The 26209-nt window shown below is 44.8% G+C and overlaps 2 protein-coding genes across 2 annotated transcripts in view; one reads left to right on the top strand and one right to left on the bottom strand.

The window, feature by feature from the left end:
* The first annotated feature begins 1865 nt into the window (after positions 1-1865).
* On the top strand, positions 1866-8564 carry ccne2 (cyclin E2). Its single transcript, XM_079739987.1, has 12 exons — positions 1866-1902; positions 2865-2903; positions 3025-3106; positions 3240-3296; positions 3868-4013; positions 4252-4387; positions 4823-4969; positions 5458-5553; positions 5670-5804; positions 6566-6677; positions 6977-7134; positions 7308-8564. Exons 2-12 carry the CDS (start codon positions 2890-2892, stop codon positions 7413-7415), a joined length of 1191 nt encoding a protein of 396 aa, XP_079596113.1. The 5' UTR covers positions 1866-1902; positions 2865-2889; the 3' UTR covers positions 7416-8564.
* A 2490-nt stretch (positions 8565-11054) lies between these two features.
* Positions 11055-26209, bottom strand: part of LOC307082426 (neural-cadherin) — a gene marked incomplete at its 5' end in the record, with an annotated part of 109547 nt that continues 94392 nt past the window's right edge. Inside the window, 12 exons of the mRNA XM_079745984.1 lie at positions 11055-13887; positions 14277-14434; positions 15239-15492; positions 15999-16179; positions 17502-17766; positions 18261-18427; positions 18915-19095; positions 19728-19839; positions 20514-20641; positions 21103-21230; positions 23388-23602; positions 24530-24807. Coding sequence (XP_079602110.1) covers positions 13198-13887; positions 14277-14434; positions 15239-15492; positions 15999-16179; positions 17502-17766; positions 18261-18427; positions 18915-19095; positions 19728-19839; positions 20514-20641; positions 21103-21230; positions 23388-23602; positions 24530-24807 — 2757 coding nt within the window. The 3' untranslated portion in view covers positions 11055-13197. The remainder of the gene's footprint in view (positions 13888-14276; positions 14435-15238; positions 15493-15998; positions 16180-17501; positions 17767-18260; positions 18428-18914; positions 19096-19727; positions 19840-20513; positions 20642-21102; positions 21231-23387; positions 23603-24529; positions 24808-26209) is intronic.

The raw sequence follows: 26209 nt of genomic DNA, 5'->3' as shown, positions 1-26209 counted from the left end.
TGATCTGCATGCTCCCTCTTGGTGCCATCACCCTAAACATCCAGTTTCACTGTATGCCAATGACACAGCTCTACATTCCAATTAGACCAGGGACCAGACTAATAAAGTATCCCTCGAAGTGTATTGCTGAAAAATACTGGATGTCCAACAACTTTCTCCAATTAACCAATTCAAAAACTGAGGTAATTGTTGCTGAGCAACCTACATTGTAGGTCTGCCATATTCTCAACCACACCCTCTGAGGCGGGCAGAAAAAAGTCCTCCAATTTATGAACTTGTACTGCAGTACCCATTTAAAAAGCTTGGTGTATAGGATACATATTAAAACCTATGTCTTTCTAAACAAGAAAGACATTTTTTGTATAGATAATATCACAGAACAGTACATCACAGTAGAGCTATCCCAGAAGATATCATGGTACTGGACATGAACGTGTTGGACCAGAAGAGCATCAGGGAACTAGACATTAAAGTGGGCGGTACCAGAAGAGCATCATGCTACTAACAAAGTTGGAGCAGAACATCATGGTGTGGTACAGGAATGTGATGTTCCTGGCAGAGCAAAGTGCAGTTGGACCAGCGTTTAGCAGTAAAGTCAATCCGCTCGTTCACACCATGCAAAACCTAAAGAAGACTTAGCCAAGCTGTGTTGTTAAGCAGTATAATGCATGTCAAGACGGTTCTATAGACTGTATAGAACAGTGATAACGACAACTTGTCTGTATGCGAGGAGATAGACCTATGGAATGTTTGCAGGTCACAAATCCCCTAAAAAACGTTTCACCTGAAGAAAAAATCCAAACCACTTCTACCAGCTCATACATTGGTTTACTCACTGCGATGCAAGCTCCCCCGTTGGAGGCCAAGTTTTCCGGATTGATCGAATGGACAGAATGAGCAAAACGTGCAACGGGTCCTTTTTGAGGAGAGTTTGGTAGCGAATTTATGTTTTATTTAATTTTTAATAAAATACGTTTTTATAGGCCTATTTATTTAGAGTCTTCTCAAAAGTGCCTCATTGTAGGCATACAATACAATAAAGCTATTCAACATTTTATGAAAATATAATATAAATCATTAGAATCATTCTTTCAATTGTATATAAGTGATATCCTGCATACTACTGCAAGTTAGTTTAAAACTTGTATTATTATTGCTGACCGGTCTGTCTGGAGGAACTTGTTTTGCCAGTTTACTAAGATTATATATATGGTTAAGGGATTTCTCTTAACCACTGCCAACCCGGAGGTGTTAGTTTGATTATTTAAAACGGATTGAGAAAATAGGGAACCAGATATAAAGACTTGCATAGAACCATTAAATGGTGCTCCTTTTATTTGACAGCTGCTCCACGTGTTCGGTTTGTTTATGTTTTGTGTGGAGCACGTTGTCCTCCAGGTTTCCCTTCAATTGGCTAAACGAATTCGAAACTCCTCCCACAGGCGGTGCTGCAGAAAATGACATTTTACGTTTCATCAAAAAACAAGTAAATTAGCGAGATACGGTTAGTATTTCAATTATATTTTCGGGACACGTTGTTCCTGGAAGTCTTCGGAGTCATTTAAATTTAACCGGAAAGTAGGGAAATAACATTTCGCCCCCTAAACTCGTTCTGATATATGCTCAACACTCAAAATACTATGTACAAACGCACAATGTCCACTTAATCCGTGCACAACTAACGCTCTAAATCATATTGGCAAAGATTGAATTGGGTGTACATTAACAAGGAAGGTTTCAATCGTTATATAGCTTGCATTTAGCGTTCGCGGAATATGAATTTGAACATTTTAGCGCGTTTAAATGAACCGGGAACACACATGCGCACTCGCGGGGAGCAGCGACGATATAAGGATTGGCGCCGGCGCGCCAGCTGATCTATTCATTCATTCTTCACCCGAGGTAAGACGCTTCGACCGAAACTCGATTTTATGCTCTAAAATGCCTTTTTCAGAGAACAACTATACATTCATTACATATGGATTAAACACCGTGTCGATCTATCCAATCAAACGAAACCTGTGGATTTATCACAAGAATCCAAATACTACTGTTCACAATAACTTACTTCCAGCTGTTATCACTGCATCGGATGTTTTATTTTGTGGATTGGTCAGATGATATACTGGTTAAGTTGGGTTTCGGCAGTGGTTTGTGTGCATGCAGGCTTTGAGTATTTGTTGGAATGGGTTTTCTTTAAACGTAGCCTAGTTTGCTATGTTAGCTGCCCCCAGCTCATAACTAGGGGATTGCAGGCTAAGCTAGCTTTCTTTATGTACTCTTGGTAGTAGTAAGTCAAAGTGTCTCAAACGTATCACTGTTCAAAAGGTATTTTATGGGACCTGCAGACTATTTGCATTGTGATCTATATTGTGTTATTTCCTGTATGGATCACTTAGATAGACATAGGTGAGCTGATCGCAGGCAAGAAGAACAAGGCAGGGCTGAAATCCTCCCGCTTTGCTTGCGAATTGGCGCGTGTTTAAGTTTCGAAAACCTAAAGTAGTTTTAATATTAACGTATTTACCAACTTAAGTCATTGCTGAGTTGGTAAGATCTTCATCTGTTATAATATCTAATAGAAAGGGCGATCAATTTAGAACAATTGCTCGTATTTTTAGGCGCAAAATGGGAAACAACTACCAACCCCCATCTTGTCTGGCGACCACTATTTGGTCAAAGTATTAAGTACCCTACTTAGTTTAGATCTTACATGCAAAATAAGGATTTACTGCTGGATTATAACAGGCGATCTTAGCCTATTAACCTATCGTAATCTAAATTTGCCTCCCAAAATTGTATATATTGAGGCTGTTTTTTCTAGCAATAGCTTTTATTAATTGTTCTCTTCCTCCTCTTTTCAGTGGACCAACAACTACAACAGTCAAAATGTCTAGACGCAGGTACAGTACCGTTTGTTTTTGTTAATGCCATTGTTATAACCATATTACACATATACTACCACGGAATAATATAGCTTTATACGTACTTATTTGATATTAATTATCATTTGTTTCACTGTAGTGGTCGCCTCACATTGCAAGCCAGGGACGAAAACGCACAGGAACAGAGCACCGCTGTTACATTAAGGAAAAGAAAATCTGAGGTTTGTACAATCGGGATATTTACATTTCCACGTTTAACGTGGCATTGCGTTTTCATTAATTTCCTGGGCAACAGGAGTCGTTTATACACTTAATTCAAGTTGGCTCATTGGCTATGTTTATATCCCTCTCTAGCCTTCAAACAAGAAGAAGCTTCAACCTGCTGCTAAGAAACAAAGTTATGAAATACAGGTTGGTGTCATCCTTTCTTTCCTCTATATTAGCGTCGTTATCGTCATTTTTAGACTAGACGAGCTATTGTAACGTGTGCAGAGAATGTGATAAGTAGTAGTTGGGTGTGTGCTTTTGTTCAGAGTTATCATCTGTTTCACGGAGTTAAACGGCGCGCGCGCTTGACCCAGCCCGCGGTATGGTGGCTCTCGGCTAATGGCTTCATCTGTGTGCAGTGCACGCTAAACTGATTCTAATAGTACAAGAGTTGGAATTTGAGAAATCGATATGTTCAACTATTGTGATATGTGACGTGTACGTAAACGTATGCTAGCACAGCCAAGTTTACGGTCTAGGTTGCTATATTATGCGTAGCTGGGTTTGTGTAGGCTACATTGTGTGCATTTCAAAGCTAGCTTTATTTGTTTGTACATACATCTTGAATATGGCGAATATATGGATATTTTGATTTTGTAGTACTAATGTAAAGTCAATGTTATACACGTGTAACTCCTAGAATGAACACTTTGTTTTGCAGTTTTGTTATGTAGCCCATGTATTAAGCGTTATTTTTTTAATTTACATTTTCAAGAATTGTTGGTCGGAAGAGGGCAGCAGTCCCTGCATCCTCATCGAGACGCCACACAAGGAGATGGAGGAACCGGCCGACCGGTCGGCTTTCAAACAGTACCGCTTCCAGAACCTTTTCATCAAGCCTTCGCCTATACCCTGTCTGAGGTGGGGGTTGTGTATTAGTGACTGCGGGACATTGTATACAGCTATGTGTTTCAATGTATTTCTTACAGTGGTAAACATCTTTTTATCCATATCCTAACCCTTGGTGTTTTTAAACTGCTTCTGACATTAAGCGGTGATTTTAACTTGGAAAAAAATTGTACAGTATACTAAGAAACTGGCACGCTGTGGACCAAATTGAATACAAATGTATAATGGATATATAACTCTCTCTCTTCAGTTGGGCCAGCTCGGACGACGTGTGGATCAAGATGCTCAACAAAGAGCTGAAGTACGTCCACGACAAGAGCTACCTCGAGCAGCACCCCAAGATGCAGCCAAAGATGAGGGCCATTTTGCTAGACTGGCTCTTTGAGGTGGGTGGCTGACTTCTGAACAGAAACAGAAAAAAACAAAACTATAGATGGTAGAAAGAGAATTAAATTAAGTTAAATTAAGGTTGCATGTTGGACATGAAAACATTGGAAATGTCTAGCCTGGGAATGTTTACTTTTTTACTTTGGGACGTTTTACATTAATTTATAGTATAATTTAGGTTTTTATGTCTATTATGATAGATTGGTTGCAAATTTGTCAAACTATGGTCTTGCAGGTATAGTGGTTTGAATTCTGTGTTTATTCATACACACTGAAATTTCAAGGCTTATATCTCCATGCTTACATCTGTATTTGTAGCATACAAATGTAAAACCCTGAAAAGGGTATTTCTGGGTTTGTCAAAATGGTGTGAATGGTTACAAAATGGCTGATGCTGCTCTTTAAGCGGATCTTTATGTTTTTTGGTTGCGTAGGTGAGCGAGGTGTACTGTCTACACCGGCAGACGGCCTACTTGGCCCAGGACTACTTTGACCGCTTCATGCTCACACAAGCCGACGTCAACAAAGAATACCTTCAGCTAATAGGCATCACTGCACTCTTCATCGCCTCCAAGATTGAGGTAATTCACGGTTCTCTAGTGCAGCGCAATTACGGTATAAACTTTATAATAATATAACACATTGTACAGGGTTAATTGTTGCACGTTTCAATTTTGTTGAATGGGAAAGGATATCTAATGGCAACAAGGAGCACAAAATACGGAACCGAAAGCAAATTGTATCACTTTGAGAATGGTTTCAGAACAAACATTATATATACATTATAAAATAAAATCCCCTTTTATATGACCTGTTTTTAGTTTTTACGTTTTGCCACGATAACTTATTTTCATTAATAAGTGTGCTTTTACCAGCCAGTTAAATGGGTCTCACATATAGCTGCACCTTTATGCATGTAATAACGTGTCTCCAGCAAAATTGATTGACCAAATTCTATCCAGCACATCCTCCCTTCTTAAAAACGAATGATAATATTATATTAGTCTTAGAGTTGTATTGCTATATATCTTATCTTATATATCTAATATATGCTATTTTTCTCTTGCAGGAGATCTACCCTCCCAAGGTGCATGAGTTTGCCTACGTAACGGACGGAGCTTGTGACATGTGGGACATTCAGCGAACGGAGCTCATTGTACTAAAGGTAGGGGACACATGTATTATTGTATGTATTTTGTGTTACATGTAGTATGAACTCATATTTTAGACGCATTGGCACCCACTTCGACCTCTCATTCTAAAAGTTCTTCTCCTCTGCAGGCGTTGGACTGGAACCTGTGTCCAGAGACGCCCATCACCTGGCTGAAGCTCTACTCCCAGGTGGAGGCCCAGAAGAGTGATGAGAACTTCCTTGTGCCCCAGTTCTCTCAGGACACCTACATCCAGATGACACAGGTAACGGCCACGCACTGACATGATGGCTTAACGGTTTTCTAATGTGTTTATTATCGCAGACTATTATTATCGCAGACACAATAAATTGGGTCTGTGCCTGCTTTTCTCATGAACTGGAATATGACACAAACGCGGCGTGGTGAACATTAGCTAAACCAGTCAGTATCTATAAAGCAACTGATTTCTGTTGTTTCATTTGATCGCTCATATATAATAACTGAATTATGCCCATGTTGTCTGAAAGACTGCCCCAAACCTTTGATGACACAGATTATATTGCATGAATATGCACTCCCCTGTGGCTAGGGTTGGCTGCAGTTCTTATTTTATCCAATGCAACCGAACCAACAACGTATCTCAAACCAAAACGTATCCAACGTGCTAATTTATAACCTTGACGATGTCGATGATGTTATGCCGGTTTTGTCGTCCACGGAGGGTTTAACACCGTGTTAGTGTTTGTTGCAGGGCAATCAAACTTAAGGTTATCAAACACTCCTTTGCTTTTGATTTATCTTGGGCATGTTTCCCTGGCTAGTTTTTAATTTCCCATTAGATATTTCACATAACTATTTTGGCGAGGATTGTCTGCGTCCAGATCTGGAAAAGTTTTAACCCTACTTGTGGCACAATATTTAGACAGGACAAATGGTGACTTTTCTATATAAATAAAACATACTTTGAATAAACTGTATAGATTTAGCACCTTAATGTGTTCTTGTATCCGTGCTGATCTAAACCTAGTCTGTTGTCTTGTGCAGCTGTTGGACCTGTGCCTCATGGACATCAGCTCTCTGGACTTCTCCTACAGTATCCTGGCAGCTGCTGCCTTCTGCCACTTTTCCGACTTCGATGTGGTCCACAAAGTATCAGGTAATGGTTTATCTCACTTGGGTTTATTCATACCGTTGGTCTGGTGTGTCTAGAAGAGTTTTTATTTTTTCTGTCAACCATTCCATTTCAAAAGGACTACAACCCATTTTATTGTAGTTCTAAGTGTTGTAATTGAACAATTTATTAATGCTTGATCTGATGGCTATATCTTTTTGATTCATGCCGTCTTCATAAAATGTCGTTTTAAATGATCGACTACCCGAGAGCTGTTTGCACAGTTGGAGGACTTTAAACCATTACGCAGACTCGTTTAACATAAACCCATCCGGTCCCTGCAGGTCTGTCGTGGGAGAGCGTAGCCCCGTGTGTGAGCTGGATGCGTCCCTTCATGGACACGCTGCAAGAGCTGCCCAAAGCCGAGCTCAAAACCTTCACCAAAGTCAAGTCCGACGACCGGCACAACATCCAGACTCACGTTGATTACCTCGATCTCCTGGTAAGACCTCCGCTAAAACTCTTTCAACTTGTAACCACTCCCGTATGCAGGTCCAAAGGTGGCCAACCGTTTTAATTGGACAATTTAGAATCGTCAGAATGCTTTTGGTTGTGGAAAGGGTGTGGCTGTTACATTTGCTTGGTATGTCTGACCATGATCATCTCTTCTTGCAGAAAGACGCCCAGGATAGACAGATCGACACCACAGACTGCCACCAGTCGCCCGTCTCCATAGATCTCTTGACCCCACCCAGCAGCACAGAGAAACCAACCAATCCCTGAATTCGTTCTACAGTACGACTAGAGGCTAGATTGCACGATTCAATTAAGAGAGACAGCCCCTTCTCTCAAGACAGCCTGCCTCATGTTGGCAGCTGAGACGATTTTTATACACAAACTGCAAAATACAAGCGTGGAAAGCGGCCATTCGTGTCCAAGGACAAATACTTATTGCCCTGCTTTGAATGGCATGAAAGAAAACAACTGTATTGCCACTGGAGCCCATTAGTGTGAATGGAGAAGGTTACTGCTCAAATCCTTTTCAGTGCCAATGCAGCAGGCCATGGTGTCATTTCAGTTCAGACATTTTCAGGTTGAAAGTTTGAAATTGAAGTGGTTCTTTCACCGCTGCACACTTCAAGGACTCAACCGGTGCCGTTTTGCTTTGGTGAAACGAGTTTGTTGAGGACTTAATGGAATGAACTAAATGTTTCAGAGACGGCACTCTGAAATGACAAGCTAAATCCTAGAATACCTGGGCTTTCAAATGGCTTGTCACCAAATGCAGTGAATGTTAATTAGTGATTACTGCTGCTGACCTGAAGCGAGGGTGAGGTTTAACTTATTTTGGGACAGAAATAACTTTCTAGAATAGGTGTGTTGTGAGTCTTACCTGCTCATCCAAATACAAAAGTCTGGTGCTGAGAATTTCATTTTTGATGTTGCAACGTGGGTTGCATTCCTGTGAAACTTGACCTGCATAGCCTTACAACAGTGCAGAATATTCTGTTTTGTCTAGGGTTTTTATTCATTCTTGTATTTATTTTTTATAAGCCTTTGTATTGTACAATGTCATGTCCATATGTAAAGAGAAATAATATGGCAACAAATGAATTAATTGTTGTTTCTTTCCTAATCATTGCCAAAGGCAAACACTATTTATGATTCCCTTGTAGTTGGCGCCACATGATATGTGTGAAGATCAGACAAGCGTTTGAATAGTTTAGGTGTTAAAATGCCCGCCTTGGCGAGCCAGTGCAAGGTGCCTTAAACATTCTGTATCCCACTTGGTTGAAGCTCGGCCAGCTGGCCACACCCCCCTTGACTGGAGTCTGCGAACCCTGTATAGACTGCAGTGAACCAAGAACAATGTCAACTGTATGTAGATTACAAATGTGTATTTGTAAATACAGTAATTCAGAAATGTGTATTATTTTTGCTCAACATTTGTCATATTTTAATGGTTTAAATAAATTGAACAAACCATCTGGCTCGAAGGTTTTTTAAGGTTGGGTTTGCACAAAGGAAAGTGGCTCGCATAATTTAAAAGGATGTGTTCCTGTGCTGTTTAAACCTACTGCCCACAGAATCAGATTTCGGTCTTTAGATGGTGTCAAAAAGGGTATTCCTTTGTCATGCAGTGTATGCCAGTCATGGGGGGGATGGGGGTCTTCAATTTTAATGAAGCCCACAGGTGTGGTCCTACTCGTGTTTGTATGCAGATCCCCTTTTAATACTTTATTCACACCTGTTTGCTAAGAGATACGGAACATTTGAGGACCCAAAAGGAAAGAAAGGGCTCCCCTCTCCCACAGGGCTGCGGATATACGTGAGCTCTATAGATCTGTCTAACCGGATATGTGTTATCTGCAACATCTCTGGCCTGCTGCTGTCCTTCTGCTGTTAACCACAGGGCCTCCAGGAAGTCAGTAGGTGAAGGTGAGACCAGATGGTATCAACTGGTATCAACATACCAGATAAAGTCTTAAATTGTTAAAATGCCTTGAAAGATACACATGCATTGAAAGATACACAAAACCCAAAAACACTTTTAACGTCAACAATGACAACTTCTATCTGTTCCCTGTGTCCTATTAGTTCAACACATTGAGAGCCTTAACAGTGTTATTCAGCAAACAGAAATCCCAAGGGCTCATACCACAGACAACACATGAAAAGTGGGTTTCCGCGACATCCATCCAGGTTTTAATGCTGAATAAAAAGCATTGGAGAAAAGCACCAGTAGTATAGAGTTGTACTGCAGTACAACCGAGCATTAGGTCGACTCTCATTGTTACTGTTGGCTTCAAGACAAGTGAGATTTGGCTCTCCTGTGGACAGAGCTCAGAGAAACATCTTTATCACTCCTGTGTGACAAACCTTCCACCATCTCAGTTTCTTTGATCATCTCCCTTTATAACTGGCGGGAAAGCAGTAGGTTAGGAGGTGCCCTAACACACACACACACACACGCGCATACACACAAACACAAACAAAGGTAAAATAGTGTCAGATGCATGTGGTTCTTTTATAGTGCGTGTGTGTCCTCGCCTATGGGCTTGTGTACTTGCAAGTGATAGAAGGAGTGTGAGAGTGTGTGTTTATTTGTGTATCTTTGTATAATGTGTGTGTGTGGGTGTGCTTGTTTTTTTTGTTGAACTGCTTGTGTTTATTTGGTGTGTGTGCATATGTGTGTTTGTGTGTATAGAGGGCGGTTCGAGACAGAAGCGCTGGCAGTGAGTGTGTGTGTGTGTGTGTGTGTTGGGGGGGGGGGAGTATAGCCAGACCCTTCATCATCCTGAGACCCCCTGAGACCACCCCCAAACCCCCATTTCCCCCCCTTCCTACAGACACAAGTTATTGTGTTGCTCTCTGAGAGAGCGTTGCCCCCACCCTGAAATGCCCGCGTTTTTTAAACACCAATGCATATGCACAAATGCACACACACACACGCACACACACACACACACACACACACACACACACACACACACACACACACGCACGCACGCACGCACGCACGCACGCACGCACGCACGCACACACGCACACACACACACTCACACGCTCACTCTCTCTTGTTCTCTTTCTCCTCTCTCTGACCCCTATACCCTAATCCACCCCCAGCTCTAAACCACCAGCATAAACTTGTTGCGTAATGGCCCCATATGTTTCTTCTGTTTTACTTTTACCCTTACCTATTTAAGGATCATATGCAGTACATCATTCAAATAAAATATATAAGGTTAATAAGGTAAACAAATGCCTTACAATTGTATTTATTTATACATTTTTTATTTGATGTTATTTAGTTTATAGGTTGGGAACAGTTGACCTATGGTCTAGAAGATGCTGATCTACCATAACTTTTTATGAATAATAAAGGTTTTTTTTTTATTATTTTGGTCGTAGATTGAAAACACTGTTTTCGTCAATAGCCTTTATTAAGACACTGGTTTGGATGAACTTTAAGCTTCCATGCATTGTGCAGACCCCTCATTTCACAAAGAGAAAATATAGGTCAAAGACAAAGCAATGTGGTGTATGCATAGAAGCAGCAAGCTTGGGGTGACGTGCACATAGCATGCACTTACGCAAACAGACATGCAGGAACCACACACACATCCGGGCGCGCGCAAACACACACACACACACACACACACACACACACACACAGACACACACACACACACACACACACACACACACACACACACGCGTGAAACCCACACCAACACACTTGTAGCCCCAATAACTTAAACTCACACAATGTATTAAATTGGGGAACATTATTTTATTAAAATTTATATAGAAAAGGAATATTCCATGTTAGGTAGCTATAAAAGGTACATATATACATAATATCATACATAACCACATCGCGACTATTCAGTCCAATTTAACACTGGCTTGCTGGGGTGCAAAAAAAGAGGTTTTTATTTTTTATTTATATTGTTTATATGTGTGTGTGTGAGAGATTTCTACACACATCAACACAAACACAGCTTCACATCTTAATAAAACAATGACATTACCGTGACCAAGAGCCATCAGAGGTTTAAAACACAAACATTTCTTGAAGTTGAAAAGAGGTTTATAAAACACCCGTGTAGGTTAATTTGGATGCATAGCTTTCTGCACAAGTCCTTTTAAGGGACGCTCTAAGATTTAAGGTTCAGGGGTAAACATATGATATTTTGATGTCTATGAAGCACTTACTGTCTAAATATTAAAATTTATTTTTGTAAAATAGCCTTCAAACAATAAACTGCCATTAAATGACAGTTCAATGAGTTGTTCTGGGGTACCAGTGCTTGTTATGATATAAATCCATGAACTATATTTTGGAATGATTACCTTCATTTGAACATGATTCTTTTTTTCATTAACATTGTACTTTTCGCCATTCAACTCCTTTTTGCGAATCACTCTTTCCCCCATCGACTTATAAACAATACATTCATTAAACGTTGTCATGACAACACAACAGGGACATCGAACACAGAGAGCAATTATATAAGTTGGGTTTCTTTTTATCACATCATCAGATAAAAAGCTGGTAAATAAGGTTTTGGTAATGGACTTTGCGCTCTAGCACTGAATTTGGCATGTGCTATCCGGTAGTAAACTCTGGTTTGGCTGGTACATTTTGTTGAAACTGGTTGGTGAGAAATGAAATATATTAGCCGCTGCTAAAGTGAAACCTTTTTGATGGAGGGGTTCTTTTTTGTGAGTGCGGGTACAGTTGACTGGTCCAACTCACTCAGCAAAATAAATCCAATCTCAGCTGGTCTATTATTCATCACTGCTCGTAATCAGACGGCGATGATGACATTCCGCACACTGTTCAACCAGTGGTGGTTGTGTCAATCAATTAGCTTGGATGTGCTATCGGGATAACAGAGGACACGATGTATTGACTAACAACCTACATCCTGTGAATCACAGCTGTTTGCATGACTTAGTAATACATACAACATATCAATAACACCTTGAAATGATCCATCAACTGCAACTTCCCATTGCAATCGGACAATCAACTGAATATGCATCAAATGTGCATAATGGACCCAGGTCAGAGCCTTTACAGATTATACCAGTGGAGGGGATATGAACAGCAGGTGGGTGTTTGTGGCTGTGCGGAGGACACAGAACTTTTCAGGGGTGAATTTGCAAAAAAAAATAAAAATTGGACTTTGAAGCTTGTCAATAGAGAATCTAAAGTTATGTTCGGTCTGCATTATACCATAAACACACACATACACATAATTCTTCTAACCTTAATCTCATAATACAAAATGGCATAAAGCATCTGTACCTTGTATGATGTGTCATTGTGGAGAGGCAGTGTGTGTGATGTGTATGTTTGAACCACCTGACAACAAAAATATAAATATGGTACATCTCTTTAAAGATAACAATGAACCCCAATAAATAACAGTTTCATTTTCATATATCGGTTACCCCTCCAACAATGTAAAGCTGGTACATGATCTCACGCAGACTTGAAGCCAGTCTCAGTGTGCTTTCTGCAGACAGATCTCAATTAAAGGGCCTCATAACACCAAGCATTGAATCTCCTCGCTATACGTCAGAGTTTCCTGTATTGTCAGTTATCCTCGTCATAGAAAACAAGTCGAAACCTTTATGCGCATTAACAGGTGTCCAGTGCATGTCCAAACAGGTATATACTGTCCCAAGCAACAGGAAACTACATTTAAACGGTTGGCTAGCCTTCACACCTGCTGGACTCATTTTCCTGTATCCGGTTTATCTGTTTCCTTTCTTGGATGGCACCAGTAAGACAGATAGAATAGAACGACTTGTCATAGCTAAGTAGTGTAATTGTGCTACATAGGATCTCCACAGCGTCACTGATGTGCCAATGAGTGATAGCAGTCAAGGGCCAGAGCTGTGTATAGGCTGTGTGTGTGTGTGTGTGTGTGTGTGTGTGTGTGTGTGTGTGTGTGTGTGTATGTGTGTGTGCTTGTGTGTGTGTGTGTGTGTGTGTTTGTGTGAGTCTGTGTGTGTCTGTTTGTGAGTGTGGCGCTATGTTCCGGCAATCCTAACGTGGATGAGGAAGGAGGTCCTGGCTGTGGCTTCGATGCATGTAGCTCACTGCGTCTCTGTACGAGAGCTCTAGCTGGGGACGGTCGTACATGGTGCTCAGAGCCTGGAATTTGGGGCCCCAGCGAGAAAGCCTGTCGTGCCCGAACCCAGCCTCGTCCCCTTGGTCTCCTTGGCGATTTACAGAGGCGGCTGACCCCAGTGAGCTCAGGCTTCCGACCGATGAGCCTGCGCCTTCCACACACCACACGTGGTATGCGTCCAGCGGGCAAGCTTCCCCGTCATTGTCTGCCTCCCAGATGATGCGGGCTACGTAGTTCTTGAAGTCCACCTGGGAGTGCGACTGAGCCAGGAGGGCGTCGGTGAATCCCACGGTGTCGCTCGTCTCGCCGTCCACATTAATTGGAGTACCAGGGTTAGCGCATGGTTGACCGTTAGCGTAGCTAGCATCATTAGCCTCTGCGGCATAGTTAGCGTTGCCAGAGTGGTGGTGATGATGGTGCTGGTGGTGGTGATGATGATTGGGAATGCTAAGGTAAGGGGCCCCGGAGCTGCATGAGGAGCCAGAGGGGTGCACCTCCTCTTGGGAGCCATGGTAGGACTTGATGAGGGGGGCTGTGGTGCATGAGGAGGACTGGGACAGGCTGGAACATAGCGGACGCTTCAGCTCGGTGATGTCGTATGCATTCTGAAAGGAACAGACAGGGATGAGGGAACCAATAAATCATTTGTATTTGTTTGTTACAACAATTTGAAGCAGTTGTATGTTTAAGATAAGTAAGAAGTAAGAATTGGAAGTAAGAATTCGATTTTCTTTTGAAGCCAGATAGCATTAAGTTGCTTCTCAATTGGGTCCCATACTTAGTTTCAGAGGCCTGGAACCTGGAACTCTATTTCTCAGTATCAGCAATCTTATGGATACTTGGCACTGTCCTCTTATAGGGAAATACCTGTTCATTACATTTAAAAACAGCACCCTCCAGTGGTATCAAATTCAAAGACTATTGCACTGTGTGTGTGACTGTGCATGTGCGCGTATGTGTGTGTGTGTGTGTGAGCATGTGTGCGTGTGTGTACCTGGTCCTGCTCCCCTCCTCCCTCCTCGTTGTAGTTGAGGATGTTCTCTCTGATGTCCTCCCAGCTGGCGTGCTCGGCGGGGATGTGGTAAACTCCTCTCTTTCGGAATTTACTACGGCTCCCCTTCTGGTTCCACACCGTCACTGCCACCAGCACGGCTGCATACACACAAACACACGCACACACACAAACATTCAAATACACATTGAAATACGGACAAGAGACATTTACATTTGAACAAACAAGAATATGAAGGAGACTATGAATGTACGATTTTTAGATGGGGATCATCTTCTGTCATCTAGGCTGTAACTATACAGTATATTATGGCGCATTTCCACCGGAGGGTGCAGTTCGGTTCGGTTCGCCTCAGTCCGGTAGTGAGGAGGCGGTATAGCCCAGCTCAGTTCCGAGGTCAGAGGAACGCGACACATTAAACCAAGAGCTACCATGGAAGTCGTCCGGCAAGTTTTGGAACGTCTCCACCTCCTTGTTCACCCAAGCTAAAGTTTTGCGCGACATGTCCATTGTCCAGAATAATACCTTGCGGGTACTGTTTGTTAGTTTTTATCCCCATGTCGCCCGGAAGTGACGATTCTGTCGACCAATCAGCAGAGGGTGTGTAGCTCGAACTTGCCGGCACCCTTTGAGGCGTCTCAGTACCCCAACGGAGGAGTACTGCGAGATGAGTGCGAGGCGAGTACGGCTCAGTACGGCTCAGTCCGGGTCACGCCCACTTTTAGTGATGGAAACGCGGTCCGTGCCACACCTTTGCGAACCGAACCGAACCGCACCCTCCGGTGGAAACACGCCATACCTGTACTAGCTCTTTCAATGAAATGGCTCGAGTCTTAGGACACTGACAAAGATTTGGTGAATCTAACGTCAGGTGAAAATGTTAAACACGCAACAAATAAAATGATGTCTTATTCTCCTTCAGTTTAATCAAATATTCTCCTCACCAAAGAACACCAGCAGACACATGCTGATGGCCAGGATGGAGCTGGGGCTGAGGGTGGCCAGCAGGTGACCTTTGACCTGGCCGACCTCACAGCGCTGACCTCTGAACCCGGCCTGGCAGCGGCAGCGGTAGCTCTCCGGGGACAGGGGCGTGCACACGCCCCCGTTGCGGCATGACGACGGTAGACATGGCGACGGGACGCAGCGCTCCTGCCCTGAGGCCGCGTCCGACACCGTCACCTGACTGCCTGGACACCTGGGGGACAGGGGGCGGAGTTAGAGAGGGGAACACACACACACACGCTCACATACACACTAACACACACACTCACACACACACTCACAAACCACAAACATTAAAGACACGCACACATGCATACATATTTAGATACTCTCTCTCACGCACACACACACACAAACACGCACACACACACACACACACACACATTTAGATACTCTCACACACACACACACGCACACACACATACACACACACGCATTCACTCATTGCTTGTGTGAATGTTAAATTCATATAATGTTAATATAATAATGTACAATCCATTGCAAACAATTGCACACTTATTGCCTGTGTCAATGCTGCATTCTTACAAGAAAAGAAAAATATGATTGCAAACTGCCAACGGATCCCCTACCTATGTGCACAGTTTATGTGTGTGTGTGTGTGTGTGTGTGTGTGTGTGTGTGTGTGTGTGTGTGTGTGTGTGTGTGTGTGTGTGTGTGTGTGGCGGCGGTGGTCTCTACCTGCACTCATGTTTCCTCCACAAGTCGACGCAGTAGAGGGTCCCCCTGCAGGGCCTGGAGCTGCAGGCCTCTGAGGAGCAGCCGGGGCCCACCCCGCGTCGCTCCAGCACCACCACGAACTCTGAGCTGCGGCCGTCCAGCGGGAGGCTGTGGCCGTTCAGACGCACGTCGCGGAGACACCCTGGACGGGACCAGACCCAGAATATGGATGAGTTCATTCGGTTATTTCAGTTGAGTTGTCAAAATAATCACATTCTCAAAATATATCCTATTGTGTTCGGTGTAGGTAGTTTGCATGTAGTATATTTGGATGTATTTGGTGTTTTGTTGTTGAAAAAAATCGTTAATAATAATTGGGGTTGGTTGGGGTTTATTTGGACTCTGAGTGAGGTAACCAAAACCAACCACTAGAGGGCAGGCGTGTAGAGGAAGAGAGAAACAAGACAGCGCCAGCGAGAGTTCATCAATATAGAACATCTCAAAATTATATGGGAAAGTAATATGTTTGAACTGTCTATGCTTATAAATAGTATCGAAATGTAGAACAACGGGAGGTAAGAAGTAGAATAAAAATACTAGAATAAAGTGAGGAAAGAGAGAAGAGATAAAATGAGGGCTACAGATGATAAAATAGAACAGTAGCAGAAGACAAAGAAACAGGATGTATAATAGGCAATAAAACAAAGTTGAACAAGAAAGAGAACAAGGGAAAAACGGGAGAGCAAAAGTCAATAGTCAAATAGTCCATACCAGAGAAGACCAGTAATTAGTAAAAAACTGATTTCTTGTCTCTCATTGAAACCTTTATCCAGATCATTAATCACCAGTCCCCATACGGTGTATTACAGCACGGATCATCAGACCAAACATACTGATGCTCTGCCAAAGCGTGAGCCAAGGGGCCGCAGCCAATCACAGCGTAGCAGGCTTAACAACAGGCTGTTAATCACGCCTCTTTGTGCTGCTGCACTCAAACTGTCTGAAGAGGTGACCTGTGAGGTATTAAACTTGTTGGATGTCAGATTGTCAGCATAATATTTAAGTTGACTTGGCAGTAGGAGTAGTTTAGAGTCAACCGTTGCACATTTTTTATTATATACTGCTTTTTCTGTGTTTTCAATTCAGAACTCTCCATTATTTCTGTGGTTGTGACAGAGGGTTTAAACACATTAAATACGGAGAATGAAGACATATCTTGTATGAACCAGACTAGACCGCACTAGAAGCAAGTCCCAACATCATGTGCCCTATTTAGGTCTCATCATTGGATTAGTTTTGTATGGTTCTGTTCAATGTATTAATAATAATTCTTAATAATAATAATTCTTTGAATTAGTATTTCGTTGTGTATTCTTGTGTATTTGGGTGTGTCCCAAGGTTTGGTTTTTCTGACGATGATGTCAAGCTGTACATCATTGTAGAAGTGGATTTTTCAATGTTTTGAATATGTGGAACAGAAGAATATAGAGAAATGAACCAATGCCCTGGAGCCCCCCGCCTCACCCTGGAAGTCGGCCCCCTCCTGGGCCCCGGGCCCGTTCCCCAGTTGGATGCTGGCGGGATGGACCACGATCTCCCTCCGGCCCCCCAGCTGGGCCTGCACCTCCCGCGAGCCCCCGCCCTGCTCTAGCTTCAGCCGGAACACGTTGTCGTGGCGATAGAAGCCGACCAGTACCCACTGGCCCCCGTTGATGTAGTGGTCGGGCAGACGCAGGGAGTGGGGGCCGTCTCCAAGGTTGGCCCTCACCGAGAGGTGGCCCTCAGCGATCTGGAGGAGAGAGAGAGAGAGAGAGAGAGAGAGAGAGAGAGAGAGAGTGAGCCAGAAGGAGATGTTATTAATATGTCAAACAGAAAGTGCCACGGTGATTAATGCAGTGATAAATTCTGCGGATCATAAATGCCCATTAAACGTCATACCTTTATGACGGCGGGCAGTTTTGATGTCTGAACAAAACTTTTAATATAATTAATCCAAAAGTCATACAAACAGACACTTGACAGTAACAGTTGTGCCAGCCGTTATTGTGCATATTAATATGTGTGTGGGTTTGTGTGCACAAGCATATGTGTGTGTGTGAACGTGTGTTGTACAGTGTGTGTATGTGCATATTTAAACGTTTGTCTGTGTGTGTTTGAGGTTTGTGCTCGCGCGGTATGTGTGCGTGCATGTGTGTGTGTGTGTGTGTGTGTGTTTGAGGTGTGTGCTCGCGCGGTATGTGTGCGTGCATGTGTGTGTTTGTGTGTCTCCGGTTTGGGGCTGACCTCCAGGATGATGTACTCGCTGCCGTCCCGGGACGTCATGGACAGCAGTGTGCCCGTGGAGGCGCGGGTGCGCAGCAGGAACTGGGCATGCGTGCGGCGGGGGCTTCCCCCTCCTCTCAGCTGGTAGCGCAGGACGCTGTCCTGGTCCAGAGACCACTCCGGGACCACTGGGAGACACGCACACAACACATTTGTTTTCATATTCCACAACCCGCTGCCTTTTATGATAATGGGGCCAGGTGGTGTAATAGTGGGCAACTACAACCAGCTCCTTAAAGAAAATCAGACCCTAAAACGACTTTGGACAAAATCCGTTGTGATATCGATCAGTCCTTGCCCAAATCTCTACATATATCCACGTTTAATGCATGCATGAGTTGATTGTTTGGGTTTCTAGGTAACCATGAGTTAGTTGTCGCTGGCTGCTTGGGTTCCAGGTGGCCTCAAGGAAACATCGGAAGCCTTGTTTTGTACGTCGATGGTGGAGGAGGTCCAACGAGTGTGTTCGGTGTTCATTTAAAGCCTTTTATCCTTAAAACCCTCAACCAAGTCGACATTGCTGAATAAAAGTGAATAACCCCACCCTCTACACATACTACTTCTTCTGTAAGGGGTAAAGCCCTGAGGTCTCCCCCCGCCCCCCCTCACACTCACCCTGGTCACACTTGTGTCCGGTGTACCCGGGGTGGCAGTCGCAGCTGAAGGAGCCCCACTCCCCCAGGCAGCGCCCGTGGACCCCGCAGGAGGGCCCCGCGCTCGTCACACACACCCCGTCAGTCAGCCCACAGCCCGGGGACGAGTCCACGCTCTCCCCTGGGGAGCCCAGGTCATACACCTAGAGGAGGAGGTGGAGGAGGAGGAGGAGGAGGAGGAGGAGGAAGAAGAGGAGGAGGAGAAGGAGGAGAAGGAGGAGATGGAGGAGGAGGAGGAGGAGGAGATGGAGGAGGAGGTGAAGGTAGAGAAGGAGGTGAAGGTGGAGAAGGAGGAGGAGGAGGAGGAGGAGGAGATGGAGGAGGAGGTGGAGGTGGAGAAGGAGGTGAAGGTGGAGAAGGAGGAGGAGGAGATGGAGGAGGAGGAGAAGGAGGGCGATGAGAGAGGAAGGAGGAGGTAAAGGAGGGAACTATTGAGTTTTATTGCCTGTGCAAGGCAAGGACTACTGGTTATCTTCCCCCTGTGTGTGTGTGTGTGTGTGTGTGTGTGTGTGTGTGTGTGTGTGTGTGTGCGTGCGTGCGTATATGTGTGTTTTGGTTTTGAAAATTGGGCTTTTGGCCTTGGCTGATGAGATACACACACACCATCTGTCTGACCGTGCTCCCTTGGTACACCCGACTGTCCCACACACACCCACACACACACACACACACACACACACACACACACACACACACACACACCCACACACACACACACACACACACACACACACACACACAGACACACACACACACACACACACTGTGTCAGTACCTGGCTGTCCACCTGCAGGTTGCGGATGCAGCCCGCGTAGCTCCTGTATCGTCTGTGGGGGGAGATCTCCTTCATGCCCCCAAGCTGAAGAGGCTGGTAGACATTCAGGTACCTGGAGAGAGAGAGGAGAGGGGAGGAGAGGGAGGAGAAGGAGGAGAGAGAGAAGAGGAGAGGGAGGAGAGGAAGGAGAAGGAGGAGAGGGGAAGAGAGACGAGAGGGGAGGATAGGAGAGGAGAGGATTGGAGAGGAAAGGAGGATTGGAGAGGAGGTGTAGAGGAGAGGAGAGTAGAGGAGAGGGGAGGAGAGAGAGGAGAGGGGAGGAGAGGGAGGAGAGAGGAGAAGAGGGAGGAGAAGGAGGAGAGAGAGAAGAGGAGAGGAAGGAGAGGAAGGAGAAGGAGGAGAGGGGAAGATAGAGGAGAGGGGAGGATAGGAGAGGAGAGGAGGATTGGAGAGGAGGTGTAGAGGAGAGGAGAGTATAGGAGAGGGGAGGAGAGGGGAGAAGAGGAGGATTGGAGAGGAGGAGGAGAAGGAGGATATGGGAGGAGCAAAGAAAATAGAGGAGTGGAGGTGAAGAGAAAAGTAGAGGAGGGGAGGAGAAGAGATGATAGGGTGATAAATAGTTAGCTAAATGTGATGATATATACACATTCCTCTGGTTTTGGATTGAGGTTAATAAGCTCCAGTGAATGTATTGCTCAGAAGCAATTTGTTTCTCTGAGGCGACTCTAAGGAGATGCCAATCCGTCGATGCTAGCCCCTGACCCTGATGTGCTCTGCCTCAGTTACCTCTGGTTTCCAGGGCTCTCTCCTGAGGCCCTACAACCACTCTGGTCCATCTCCGTCCCATCCGCCACCAGACCCTCCACCTCGTTCACCAGAGCCCCCCCACACTGGTCCAGGAGCAGCTGGACCACCTGGACAGAAACACAGAGAGGGTGGTCAATGCTCAGGGTGGAGGGGGTGACACACACACACGCACGCACAAACGCACGCACGCACGCACGCACAAACGCACGCACGCACGCACGCACACACGCACGCACACACACAAACACACACACACACACACACACACACAAAGACATGCAAGCACACACAAACGCGTAGGCACGCACATACTTACACACACGTGTAACAAGAGGGATTGCAATGGCCATTGCACCAATATGCAATGGCATTGATCCATCTACCAATCCACCCATCCAACCACCCATCCTTCCATTAATTTATTCATCCATTAATCCATCCAGCTGTCCATCCATTTCTCCATCCTTCCATACATCATCCACCCAACTTTTCGTCCATCCATCCATCCATCCATCCATCCATCCATCCATCCATCCAGCGACCCCTCCACCCTAACCCTCGGTCCTACCTTCCCGTCACTGAGGACATCGAGGCGGTGCCAGCGGCGGTCGGTGATGCTGGCCTGCAGGGGGAGCTGGAGAGTCAGGGTTCCTGAACCGTGGTTTATACTGAGAGTTGGGACCCCGTTCCTCAGCTCTGGGAGAGGGACAAGGAGACAGAGAGAGGTGCAGTCTTAGTTACGTACTTCCCGCATACATTTTCAAGGTTTTATTGCTTTTGTTTTCGACTATTAAACATTTCATTGCATGATTTTTTAATTTGTATGTGCTTTGGCAATGTCAATGTACATTGCCAAAGCCAATAACGTCCTTCAAATTCTTATTGAATTGAGAGGGGGAGTGAGAGAGAGAGGGAGAGACAGAGGGAGACAGAGGGAGACAGAGGGAGGATTTAGTGCCTCGTAGCTGAGATAAAAACGGTAGGAATTAACTGAAGCAATAAATAAACATCAGATATTAATGAGAAACAAGGTCTGGAACAAAAAGTGAATACAACAAAACCATAATGGATCGAAGCCACGTAGGGACCTTTGACCTTGACATTTCCACTGTGTGTAAGTGTGTGTGTGTGTGTGTGTTCGTGTGCATGCATGCTTATAAAATCTTGCATGTGTGACGGTTATAGCCTTTGCTGTCAGCAGTTTTCTCCCTTCTAAATGATTCTTCAGCCACTGTATGCCATGGTGAGTGTGTATATGCGTGTGCATGTTTATGTGTACGTTTCTGTATGTGTGTGTATTCTGTATGTTTATATCAGTGTAAGTGTGTGCGTGTGTGTGTGGACACGTGTCTGTATTTGTGTTTGTTTCTGTATGTGTGTGTATTTCTGTAGATGTGTGTGTGTGTGTGTGTGTGTGTGTCTGTGTGTGTGTGTCTGTGTGTGTGTGTGTGTGTGTGTGTGTGTGTGTGTGTGTGTGTGTGTGTGCGTGCGTGTACATTCAAGTGTGTGTGCATGCCTGTTCATGTGCATGTGTTGTTCCTGTGTCTCTGTGGGTTTCTGTGTGTGTGCTGGTCATACCCAATCAACACGGGGGACTGGTATTGAACATGTTGTGGATAAATGCTCCTCAGTGATCAATGCTGAGGCTGTATTTGATTTTCCTCATCTCTGCAGCCACAACTCGATAATGACATAACTTAACGGCAGGAAGTGCTAACAAAGCCATTATGCAAGGCCCTCTCAGAGGCCACGTCCAGGCTAATCCGTTAAGACTGGGCGCTGGCTCGGGACTCTGATAGGAAGGCAGACTTCCCCTCTGATTTACAACACATTATGTCCCACGGACTGAAAAAGTTTTGGCTCCTCAGAGAATGGCACGTTTTATGGTATGGGAAAGGGGAGTCTAGGGGATAGGCCATTTGGTTTACAGCCGAATGGGTTTGGGTTCGATCCCCAATGCCTGCAGTCTGTATACCTGTAAGCGTCTGTGAACCTACAGGCAGTGGTGCCGAGATGATGCCTCACGTCAAAGCCTCGCAGCCAGATGAACCACCAAAGTGGTCCGACCTCGAAGCCTCAGATGAGTACGCTAGGAACACTTAGTGGTGAATGAAATTAGGATGAAAGAAAGAGATTCCTGTGAACCCAGCCCAAAATGTGATGTTTGCTTTGTACAACATCAAAACATTTGAGAATTAAAGTCATTTCAGTGATACGCGTGAGGGTGCCGGTCATAAATATCTCCCGAGCTCATGGTAGAAAAGAAATCATTTGACGAAGATTTTAAGTAGTCATCCCGGGCAAAATAGAAATGTCTTCAACTAGGCCTACAGTAGCCTACTAATAATTGTAATAATAAAAATGCATGTCTTCTTTTTGTAAATGGTGTGCCAATTGTGAACCCATATCGCGGAACAGCCCGATATGAAGCCTTGAACGTCACACGCCGCGTCATTTCGCCATGTGAATCCTACTCCATACGGCGCTCCGCTGGGGGAAGGAGCAGAGGCACCCAACACACGCCCCGATGCCGCGACGCAGACCATAACATCACTACCTACAGGAGCTTGAGTTAACAGTGTTTTCTAAATCGTTCAATTTGATAAAAGTTTAAAAAAACCTTAAAACTTTAACAACACAGAGTTTCCTAGCAACGGTGGGAGCAACCTCTAACGTGTGTTGTGTTTTTACTCACACGACTGACGAGAGAAGCCCAAAGACCAACAAGACTTAAGTGTATCATCTAATGTTGCTGCCACTTGACATTCAAACTAAAATGAACAATCCCTGCATTCTAATACATTCAGCGGGGAGTGACTTTTACCGCAACTGACGTTTTGACACACAACTGACCTATAGCAATAAAGTCCTCTGGCTCCCCCGGGTGGCCTGCTCCTAGTGGGCCGTTGTATAGGAGCAGTCCATTGGCCGACTGGGCCAGGAACTCCAGGGAGATGTGGCTCTGGAAGCAAGGCCTGATGGGAGGGAACCAGGCATAGCCCTGGCCCCCGAAGGTGTGCTTGGTCTGCTGGCACTCTGGGCCGTCGTACATAGGAGGACACTTACACCTGGAGAGAGAGAGAGAGAGAGAGAGAGAGAGAGAGAGAGAGAGAGAGAGAGAGAGGGGGAGAGAGAGAGGGAGAGGGAGAGGGAGAGAGAGAGAGAGAGAGAGAGAGACACAGAGAGAACAAAGAGGGAGTGGGAGGAAGAGGGATTGAGAGACTCTAATATTGGTATGTTGTATTTTGTGAGGCTTTTGATTTGAGCAGTGCTGAAAGTGTTTAAAATAAATAAAAAGACTAGCAGTAAGCCAGACAAGATCAGAATAGTACAAAGACGCCAAAATACAGAGGGATTAACAAAGAAGAGAGAAGCAGAATTATGCTCCAAGGCTAATTCAGAGGCAGCCATCACAAATATTCTTAATTGTAAAGTGATGTGACATTTCAAAGATAGCAATTTAGAGCCAGAAAGGAGTTCCCTGAGGGCGAATCTTCACCAGAAGGCGTCTTTCCTTGCATCTAAAAACGTTCCAAAATAGCTGACAGATTTAGACGGGTATCTAAGCGTGGTACAAATTGGAGCTCCCAATTTCTCTCTTTTCAAATCCACCAGCTGACGCATCTGATGCTAACAACTTGGGACCCACACCAGCTGTGGGCTAGCAGGGGAATGCTAACGTCAATAAGCACTGAAGACATCCTCCCCTGCCAGCTACTTCCTGCTGGCCCAAGCTAGGGCAATGCTATCCAGCTAAAACCTGATAGGATGGAGCGGAGTCACCAACCCACGATTCAACTCAGATAGGATAGAGTAGAGTAGAGTCGTAGAGTAGACCTAAACATCTGCCAATGAAGGAATACAGCAGCTGTATTCAATGGAAATCATTCTTGATATAATCATTCTTGGTACCATAAAGGTCAAACTGACCTAATGAAATGAACGGAAACGACAAGGAGACGGTGCAGGTCTGAGGGGACCAGGATAGAGCTCACCTGTAGCCCAGGTCACCGTCCTGGCAGGTGCCCCCGTTGAGGCAGGGTTTGGCTGGGTAGGAGGAGCAGGACAGGTGGGGTCTCTCCCGTCCGCCGCACCCACACCTGGCCTCAGTGGAGGCGGCCACCGACACCAGGGTTGTGTTGCCGGAGCTCAGCTCCACGGGGGCGGGGCTAAAGGACACCACCGTGCTGCAGCCGTCCGATTGGCTGCAGTCGGTGTAGGGACAGTCGTCCACGCCCACCTGGGAGATAGTGACGCCAAGAGCGACCTCCAGCTGCAGCGGGACAGAGAGAGAGAGAGAGAGAGAGAGAGAGAGAGAGAGAGAGAGAGAGGGAGAAAGGGAGAGAGAGAGAGGGAGAGAGAGAGAGAGGGAGAAAGGGAGAGAGAGAGAGGGAGAGAGAGAGAGAGAGAGAGAGGGAGAACAATAATTAGGTAAAGAAACAAAGACATCTAGTAATCATCCGTCTGTTGTTAGCGTGTCAGCTGGAAGTCTGCTGTCCTGTTTGATCAGATCAAATGTGCAGTCACCCTTGATTTTTCATCCTTATCTCATTAACAATCTTATCATTCACTCCTAATTTTTGACATTTTAGAAGTAGAGTTTGAGAGAGACAGCAAGAGAAAGAGAGGAGATATGAGAGAGAGAGAGAGAGAGAGAGAGAGAGAGAGGGAGAGAGAGATAGAGACAGAGGAGAGAGAGGAAAGAGAGAGAGGGAGAGAAAGACAGAGGATAGAGAGAGAGAGAGAAGAGAGAGAGAAAGAGAGAGGAAGAAAGGAGAGAGAAGAAAGTAAGAGAGAGAGACAGAGAGAGAGAAGGTTAAAGGAGCGAGGGATTTTGGTAATTTAAATGTCAATGTGACCTTGTGTGGCAATGGAACGGCTCACTTATACTGTGTGTGTGTGTGTGTGTGTGTGTGTGTGTGTGTGTGTGTGCGTGTGTGTGTGTTTGTGTTTGTGCATGTGTACGTGTGTGTTTGTTTGTGTGTGTGTGTTTATTTGCCTGCTAGTGTGCACTGATCTGGATCTGTGTGAATGTTAATGGTCCATTTGGGGAAATTCTAAATAATAAAAGCCGTCTCTCTCATTCTTTCTACCTGTCCGTTTGATTTGTTATGCGTCCGTAATGTCCCCTTCATAAGCATTAGCTTGGGGTCACTAGCCACTATGCTAATCGAAATGATTTAAGTGCCTCAAATCACTCGATGTTTACCGCTATGTGTCTGCATGTGTGTGTGTGTGTGTTTGCTAGGGCGCTATATTTAGCCTTTAATTAGGTACATTATGTGTTAACTATCACTAATAGCCTGTTTTTCTCAGCAGGGGCGTAGCTCTCAAGGAGCATTTAGCAGTCATTAGTTGGCTGTGTTCCACCCAGCAGGTTAGGCAGCAGGTCTTCAAATCAATCGCCTTTATGTCTCTATCTGTATCGCGTCTTATGATCTGAACCGGCCACTGTCAAGTAAGTATCCCTTAAGACTGGCAAACATAAGTACTACTTCTAGGACAAATGCTACTACTTTTGTAGTATTTCTCTTCACATTAACACAAATCACCACCTGGCTCCCAGACTGAAGGTTCTGGATTCAAGCCCCATGATCCTCAGACCCCTATTCTTGCTATAGCACCCGCAGCAGTTGTATTTATAGCAAATCTCACTTAACTCCTACTATGTACTT

The sequence above is a fragment of the Pollachius pollachius genome (genome assembly GCF_949987615.1).
Source record: "Pollachius pollachius genome assembly, chromosome: 1".
Classification (NCBI taxonomy): domain Eukaryota; kingdom Metazoa; phylum Chordata; class Actinopteri; order Gadiformes; family Gadidae; genus Pollachius; species Pollachius pollachius.
This window is presented reverse-complemented; position numbering and strand designations above follow the sequence as displayed.